Consider the following 8,581-nt stretch of genomic DNA (forward strand, 5'->3'; position numbering starts at 1 on the left):
AAAAAAAAAAAACTTTATAAATATCCCTGCAACTTAAGCACCATTAGATGAAAAACTTAAGGCTCAGAGAGGTTAAGTCATTTGTCCAAGGTCACACAGTTGGTAAGTGGCAGAGTCAAGACTCAGATCCACATGGGCCTTATCTCCTGGAGCTCTCCAGAGAGCTGAGTGTTTGCGGTCCTTGCTGAACCCTCCTCTTGGGGCGCCGGGTCCCTGCTTCCTCCCTGCAGGCCTGAGGGAGCTGCATTTTGTGTGCATGGACAGTGCCATCAGGACACCCGTCCGGGAAGAGCTTTGTGACCTGGCAAGCAAGCCTGGGAGCCGGCAGGAGGTGTGCCAGGCTGTCCCATGCCCGGCTCGGTGAGTCGGGGGGAGGGAGACTGCGCAGAGGGGCAGCAGTCTCGGTCCCCCCGGGGGAAGGTGTCTTACCCTGGGATGTGGCTTCCTACGGAGCACTGGCCTTTCCTTCCTGCAGGTGGGAGACCCGAGCCTTGGCACCGTGCCCAGTGACCTGTGGAGGGGGGCAGGTGCTGCTGGCTGTTCGCTGTGTGAGGCCGGACCGTGGCCACTTAGTCCCCCTGCCTCATTCCAAGTGCTGGCCAGTGCCCCGGCCCAGCCCCTTCAAGGACTGCAGCCCGGAGCCCTGCCCTGCCAGGTGGGCCCCTTCCCAAGGGGACAGGAGGTCCTAGGTATGCATCCTTGTAGGTGGCATGTCACCTCCCAGGAAGCTCCTGACCCTCAGTGTCCTCAGCTGCAGGAGCAGGTCATACTGGTGCCCTGGAACGCTGTAGTGGTTTTAAAGCATGGGAAGTGCGTCACACAGAATCCGGGATGCTGTGGACACACATGGTCGATGGCTCATTCTTCCATCACTTGCTTTTTACTGAGCACCCACTATGCCCAGGCACTGTTCTGGCACTAGGGGACGAGACAGCAGGGAACAAGACCGACAGGCACCCCTGCCCTCCTGGAGCAGATGCTGGGGGCAGAGGGGAGATGGACACTAAATAAGGCAGACGGGGAGACATAGTCTAATGAATGGTGATTAGTGCGATGTGGCAGACACGGGGAGGGAAGATTGGGAGTGCTGGGAGGGGCAGGTCCCGGTGGAGGTGGGGCTGGGATTCCTATTAGAGACAGACCTCTTTGCAGGGCCCCTTGGCTGCCTTTTGGACACATCTGTTTGCCCTGAGTTTCCCCTTTCTGTAAAATGGTCTCTTCTGAATGTTCTCTGCCCACTGGGCCAAGCCTCTTGGGGGAGATATAAGGGTCACTGCGCCCCAGAGAGAGAACCTCTCGAGGCCCTTCCAGGTCTGGGGAAATGAGGGGAAGCCCCGCTCCGCTCCTCCGGGCTCCCCTGACTCCGCTTTCCCCAGGTGGCGGTACAAGCTGGCGGCCTGCAGCGTGAGCTGTGGGGGAGGGGTTGTGCGGAGGATCCCGTATTGTGCCCGGGCCCAGGGGGAGGACAAGGATGAGGAGATCCTGCCAGACGCCCAGTGCCAGGGGCTGCCTCGCCCTGAGCAGCAGGAGGCCTGCAGCCCGGAGCCCTGCCCACCCAGGTCAGCAGCCCCAAATGTCCAGGAGGCAGCCTGAGCCCCTAGTTTGTGCAGACACCAGGCCAGGCACCGTGGGGGTCAAAGGACAGCTCAGTGGCACAGGAGACAGCCCTTAGAAAACAGGACTATTGGGCAGTGCGCCAGATGTCAGAGATGGTGTTCCAGCAAAACACAGGCAGCACTGTCGGTTCTGATGGGGGCGGGGGCTTCACAGCAGGGGAGGCAGCTTTTGGGTGGAGCCTCAGGGTGGTCCCAGCTGGGCTGCAGCACCGCCAAAGCCAACACAGGACAGACTAGGTCAAGCCCTGTGGTCAGAGACGGGGTTGGAGTCCAACGGGCAAGGGCAAATATTTACCTGCCTTGTTCATAGTTGTTTCATGGTTTCTGTATGACACAGAAAAGAAGGTAACAGACACCACGTGCCAACACCAGATTTGGTAGCTCTTACCATATTTCCTTCATATCTGTCTCCTTGGTTTTAAAGAAATACACGATTACAAATAAGATTTCATTTAAATGAAAACCCTTACCTCATCCGTGATTTATTTGGGGTCTGTTACAGAGTAGGGAGCAAACTGTGTTTTTCAAAATTACGAAACAGCAGCATTTGTGGAATTTCCCCGGATGGCTCCTTTGCCATATCCTCAATTCTTGTGTTTGTTGGAATCTATGTTGAGGCTTTCTATCAGGCCCTGTTGGTTTTCCCCCCACTTATTCCCATCCCCATATCAAATTGTTTTAAATATTGTAGCTGTATGATCCATTCCGCATCCTTACCAAAGTGGCTCTTGATTTCTTTGCTTCTGCTAAAGTCCCTTGGCCATGCACCCTATTTGTTGTTCTGTATCACATTTAGAGTTGATCTGGGATTTTTATGGGCATTTCACACACACATGAGCTCTGGCTACCCCTCGGACATCGCTGAAGCCACTCTGGCCTCTGATGTTCTGGAACATTCCAGGGATGCTCCTGACTCAGGGCTTCTGCACCTACCTTCCTGCTCCCAGAGGACACGTGGCAATGTCTAGAGACATTTTAAATGTCTCCACTGGGGAGGGGGGTGGAGTCCAGGGGTGCTCCAAACATCCTACACTGCAAAGAGGGCCCCCACGACAAAGAGCCGTGCGGCCCCAAACGTCGGTGGCGCCGAGGTGGAGAAGCACATACGCTCCAAGAGGCCGGGCCTTGGTCTGGTTCACTGCCGTTTCCCAGTGTCCAGAACAGCGCCTGGCCCGTGGAAGGCACTCATTGAGAGGTGATATTGCAGGCTGAAAGGACGGCACAGTGTTGCGATTAGGACCCCAGGCTCCAGTGCAGGTTGCCTGCGTTCAGTGCCGGCTCGTCATCACTTGTTGAATGATTACAAGTGACATGGGCACAATTGCCCCGTGTTGAGATTCATTTTCCTTTATCCTGCGGTATCGTTCCCCATCACTGTTACTGGGACCAGCAAGCAGCTCTGTGGGTGTCAGTGAGTATTATGTGATAAACGGGGACAAAGCAGGGGCACCTTGTTAAGGGAAAAGGGACATCTTTCCTGCAGAGCTTTCCGTGCCAGTGAGCCCGGTGACTAGACAGGAGGGGTTCAGGGGCTGCACTTGCAGATCTTGGTGGCCCTGGAACCTGTCTGGGCCGAGCATGCGAGGAGCCCACTGAGGCATGCTGTCTTTGGGGAGGCCCAGCCTCTCTTGGGGGCTTCTCTTCCTGCAGGTGGAAAGTCATGTCCCTGGGCCCATGCTCAGCTAGCTGTGGTCTTGGCACTGCCACACGCTCCGTGGCCTGTGTGCAGCGGGACCAAGGCCGGGACGTGGAGGTGGATGGGGCAGCCTGTGCAGCTCTGGTGCAGCCACAGGCCAGCATCCCCTGTGTCACTGCCGACTGCTCCTACCGGTGGCATGTCAGCCCCTGGATGCAGGTAAGTGCTGCAGCTGGGGCTGGGGAGTGCATGGGACTCCTGGGGGGCTTTGATTCATTGTGATCCCCTGAAAGGAGGGAGAGAGCCAGGTCTGTTGGGGAGAGGGCAGTCGGGACACCTAGAGACAAAAGACAACGGGAGGTCTGGAGACCTAGAGGGCAGCCGGGCCCTAGGAGGCCCTGAAGTCTGGACACACTGGGAGAAGAAGGTGGATAACTCAGGTTCCCCCAGAGTAGCAAATGTCATCCTGTGCCCAGCCCCTTGCAAGGCCCCGGAAACACAAAGGTAAAAAGGGCTGGGTCCCCCCAGAGGAGCTTGCTCATGATGTAATGGGAGACAGCCATCACCCGCCTCGGTCAGGAGGAAGCGTCCAGGTCAGGCGGAGATGAGGGCAGGAGGGCAGGGCAGACGCCAGGCCGCAGTGACTGGTGGAGTGTGGAAGGAGGAGGCCACGCCGAGGACTGCCTGTCCCTGCTCTAGGGTTTGGAGAGGTAGAGAGGCCTTGAGGGTGACAGTTAGAAGAGACCTGGCTCGAATCCCTGCTTCTCATCCTATGCGATTTGTGCAAGGTAACCTCTCTGAGCCTCAGTCTCCTTGTCTGTAGAATGGAGACACGTGCCCACCTCCCGTGTTGTGCAAAGATTCTATCAGACCACAGCTGGCCTGTGGTCACTGCTGTCCTCGTCACTCTCTGGCGGGGTCAGCCCGACTCCTCCCCTCTCTCCTGGCAGTGCTCCGTCTCCTGTGGGGATGGCATACAGCGCCGGCACGACGCCTGCCTTGGACCCCAGGCCCAGGTGCCCGTGCCAGCTGACTTCTGCCAGCACTTGCCCAAGCCAGCGACGGTGCGGGGCTGCTGGGCCGGGCCCTGTGAAAGGCAGGGGACGCCCAGCCCGGTGCCCCACGAGGAAGCCACTGCTCCAGGCCAGACCACGCCTGCCACTGCGGATGCTTCCCCAGAGCAGCCCCAGCGCCAGACGCCCCTCTCCTCCCCAGGTTCCTGGCTCCCACCCAGGCCCCAGGAAAGCCCGGTGGAGTCCAGTTATGTTCCTTTCTCCTGTCTGTTTCAGCAGCTGGCTGGCTGCAGGAGGGGTGGGCGAAGGCATCTCTACCTGGGAAAGCTAGGACCAGCTCCTTGTGGGGATCTCCTGGGGGTGGTCCTGTGGCACCTGGGTCCAGAGCACTTGGGACACCAGGACGGATGTGTGCAGCTGGGCTGAGGGGAGGAGCCTGGGAGGTCGGGCTTGGGGCTGGTCCTCCTCCTCACGGGCAAAGCACAAGCTCACTTTTACTATCATCACGGGAAAGTAACCTGAGGGTCTCAGAGTCAGAACCCAGGTCTGTGTGACCCAGAGCTGTGCACTGCCGTACACACTGCCTCTCTCTCGCTGGAGCACCTGGAAGCGGCTCTGTGCCTTGGATGGCAATGCTCTGACCCAGGCAGCCCCTCCTCTGGCCTCAGAAGGCTTCCGGCTGGGCCTGGGATGACTTCAGCCACCCCAGCCTCCTTCCACAGCCCAGAAAGCCCCAGGCCCTGTCCTGCTGGGAATGCCCCTGCTGGAAGCTCTGCTCACCTGCACCCCTGCTCCCTCTCCAGGTGCCTGTGGCCGGCAGCACCTTGAGCCAACAGGAACCATTGACATGCGAGGCCCAGGGCGGGTGGACTGTGCAGTGGCCATTGGGCGGCCCCTGGGTGAGGTGGTGACCCTCCAAGTCCTCGAGAGTTCCCTCAACTGCAGCACCGGTATGTCTGGGGCCCCATGAGCAGCTTCTGCCAGTGATGGGGCCTGCCGGGTGCCAGTGAGCGTGCCTCCAGTGTCCCCATTCCAAGCAGGATGCTCCAAGGGCACCCTCACTTGTAATCATCACAGTCCTCTCATGACTGGGGTGTGATGTCCCCATTCTACAGATGAGGAAACAGGCTAGGAGAGATTAAGTCACGTGTCCAGTCACTCCCACACAGCCAGTAAGTGGGAGAGTTGGGGCCACTGAGTCAGGGACTCAGTTCAGTCTACCCAGGAGCCACCGTGCTGCCCACCTGGACCAGGGGCACGGGACCCTCATGGCACTGCCCTTCCCAGGGGAGATGCTGCTGCTCTGGGGGCGGCTCACATGGAGGAAGATGTGCAGGAAGCTGTCCGGCATGACCTTCAGCTCCAAAGCCAACACGCTCGTGGTGAGGCAGAGGCGCGTGCGGCCGGGAGGTGGCGTGGTACTGCGGTATTCCAGCCGGCCTGCCCCAGAAACCTTCCACAGAGGTATGGCCAGGCGCCGGAGCCTCCCCTGCTCCCTGCACAGCGGCCGGACGGGTGCTGCTGCCACCGGGGCCGGTCCCGACGGGGCGGAGGGCAGGCAGCCTGGGAGCCTACTGAGAATGAGGTGGCAGTGCCTTCTTGGATGCCCCCAGCATCCCTGCCCCAGGGTGGCCACTGTGGGTCTGCACGTGCAGTCAGGATGAGGCCCATGAATGTGCTGTGTCCCCTCTTCTCTGAGGCCCCGCAGTGAGATAGGCGGGCGTGGGACTCCAGCCATATCCTCACCCTGTCCTTCAGGCCACCACAGCCCCACACCCTGGCACTCAGGTCCTTCAAGATCCTTTAAGGTCCTTCTGGGAGCCGCTCTCCCCAGCCCTGTTCTCTTGGCTCACGGTCCACAGAACAGGGTGTGTGCGTGAATGCTTTCACACACGTGTGTGCACATGCACACATCACGTAGAGGATGGCATCCCAGAGACCCCTATTTTGCCCACGGCCCCATCGGTGTCCTCAGTAGCCCTCTAGGTTGCATCAGGGGGCTTGTCATCTCCCAACAGCCCCAGCTGGCTGAGGTGGCTTTCTGGGCTGGTTCCAGAGGTTTCTGGGTCCCCCCAGGCCTCAGGTGAAAAGTGGGCACACTAGAGAGCTTCTTCCTCTGCAGAGATTTGAGGCCCCTCTCCTGCCCCTCAGCGTGGAGCTCTGCTGGTACCCCAGAGCTGGCGCCCAGCGGACGAGGGCCCGGCCACCTTCTCATCGCTCCTCACTTCCCAGCCTCCCCACATGCGGGCACCTGGCTCGGGGGAGGCCCAGGAGGCGCAGGCAGGAGGTGCTCGAGGGGGCTCCTGATGACGGCAGTGGCCTTTGTGCCAGGCTCAGCGTTGAGTCCTCCTAAAAGTTGCCCTGCCCAGCATGTACACTTGTCCCTTCACTTTACAGAGGAGGGGAGTGAAACTCAGAGCATTTAAAGCCTTCACCTGGGGTCAAGAGCCAGGAAGCGGTAGAGGTGGGGTTCAGTGGGGCTTCTGCCTGGGAACCCCGATCTCGACCACAGCAGCATACTGCCCTCCTTGCTGCTCCCCAGCTGTGAGCTGCCCTGGCCTCTGGCGTTAGTGCTCTTTCTGGGGGGCTCCTATGTCCCTGGGGTGGTGCACACCCAGTCCATCCACCTGCTCTCCCCTGCAGATTGTGACACGCAGCTCTTTGGACCCTGGGGTGAAATCGTGAGCCCGTTGATGAGTCCAGATGGGAGGAATGTGGGGGGCTGCCGTGTCTTCATCGACGTGGCTCCACGGGCCCGGATCGCAATCCATGCCCTAGTCACCAACAGGGCCACCGGAACCGAGGGAACCGATGCCAGCTACATCTTGGTGAGGCTGCCAGGATGAGGACAGGAATGGGCTGACTTTTGCTATGAGTTTGGACAGCTGTCCTGGGAGACAGGGACTGGAGGTGATGGGCTAGAGGAGACCCTGAGTTTACTTCAGACCAAAAGCCTCAAAATCACTAGTGAAAGAATGGGAAAAAAGAGTTTCCTCCACTTATTCACCACCAAATGTTTATTGAGCTCCCTACAAGAGTGAAATGGAAAAGACCTTTTCTGATGTAGACCGCCCATTAACCCAGGACAAAAGCATGATGTTAGACCCAGATATAACTTCACCAGGAGAGCAGGCCAACCCCTCCCCGTCAGGTTTCCTGTGTTCTAGAAGAACTATCCTCTGCAAGGTATCAGCTCCCCTGGAGGAGGCAGCCTGATCTCTGGAATCAGACAGAACCTGGGCTCAAATCCCAGCTCTAGCACCCTGGCTGTGTGTCCTTGGGAAAGTGGTACAACTCCTCTGAGCCTCAGTTTCCTGGGTAGAATAATAGTATCTTCCTGATAGCGCTGTTGTGTGGGGATTAAATGTGAGTCTCAGTGCACGATACCTTGTATATTAAGGGCTCCATGAATGCTAGCCAATTATCATATGTGGCTGGTCCTTCGGGACTGCCCTTTTCCTCCCAGATCCGGGACATCCACAGCCTGAGGACGACGACATTCCGTGGGCAGCAGGCGCTCTACTGGGAGTCAGAGGGCAGCCGGGCTGAGATGGAGTTTAGCCAGGGCTTCCTGGAGGCACAGGCCAACCTGCGGGGCCAGTACTGGACCCTCCGATCTAGAGCCCAGGAGCGCGGCAGGACCCTGCCCTAGCTTCCTCTCCAAGCACATCCCTCAGTTGACCCGTGGGTGCAGTGGGATGCCTCTTCCCCGTCCGGGAAGGGAAAGGAAGAACTCGACATTTATAAGCACCTGTTGGGGGCTTGGCCAGCCCTGGAGGGTTGTCTCTGAGTGCTTTCCAATTTGAATTCCCTCCAATCTTGAGTATCTCTTTTAGGGTCTCCTCCGATGGGCAAAAGACTGGGTGGTGGAAGGGGGCAGTCTCTGGAAAGGCAGCCCCCAGCCCCTCGGGTACCAATAAACGGAACGTGCGGTCTGAGTGGTATTTTCTTCACCTAACCTGTCAAATCCGGCTTGAAAACCCACGCCACGGCACGGTGGGGATTCCCTGGCCGCGGTCGGGCTGCGGACCCATTCCTGACCTGAGCACGCCCTCGCCACCCCTAGCGGTCTTCTTCCTCCCCGGGGAGAAGGAGAGGCGAGGGAGTGTGGAGTCACGATTGGGCCCTGATGCGGGCGCACCTGTTAATTCTCTGCGAAGCCCCGCCCCTATGCTTGTCCGGGGAAGGATTTGACCACCTGGGAGGACTGCGCGGCCAGGACCCGCCCCCTATGCTAATGAGCGCCAGCCCTACAGGCGCACCTCGTCGAGGCCCCGCGAGCCCCGCCCCTATGCTAATGAGCAAAGCACGCTCGG

At 59.0% G+C, this 8,581-nt stretch overlaps 1 protein-coding gene across 3 annotated transcripts in view; it reads left to right on the plus strand.

The window, feature by feature from the left end:
- The window catches only part of ADAMTS13 (ADAM metallopeptidase with thrombospondin type 1 motif 13), a 31,601-nt gene extending 23,420 nt beyond the window's left edge, over positions 1–8,181 (plus strand). The window contains exons 24-32 of one of the 3 annotated variants that reach the window (XM_046671157.1): positions 231–360; positions 476–655; positions 1,377–1,559; positions 3,267–3,471; positions 4,203–4,512; positions 5,069–5,215; positions 5,553–5,729; positions 6,909–7,093; positions 7,732–8,181. In XM_046671157.1, coding sequence (XP_046527113.1) covers positions 231–360; positions 476–655; positions 1,377–1,559; positions 3,267–3,471; positions 4,203–4,512; positions 5,069–5,215; positions 5,553–5,729; positions 6,909–7,093; positions 7,732–7,917 — 1,703 coding nt within the window. In that variant the 3' untranslated portion in view covers positions 7,918–8,181. Of the gene's footprint in view, positions 1–230; positions 361–475; positions 656–1,376; positions 1,560–3,266; positions 3,472–4,202; positions 4,513–5,068; positions 5,216–5,552; positions 5,730–6,908; positions 7,094–7,731 lie in introns of those variants that run through there. The other 2 variants (XM_046671166.1, XM_046671169.1) reach the window with 2 other exon arrangements.
- The last annotated feature ends 400 nt before the right edge of the window (positions 8,182–8,581 follow it).

The sequence above is a fragment of the Equus quagga genome, chromosome 1 (genome assembly GCF_021613505.1).
Source record: "Equus quagga isolate Etosha38 chromosome 1, UCLA_HA_Equagga_1.0, whole genome shotgun sequence".
NCBI classification, from domain to species: domain Eukaryota; kingdom Metazoa; phylum Chordata; class Mammalia; order Perissodactyla; family Equidae; genus Equus; species Equus quagga.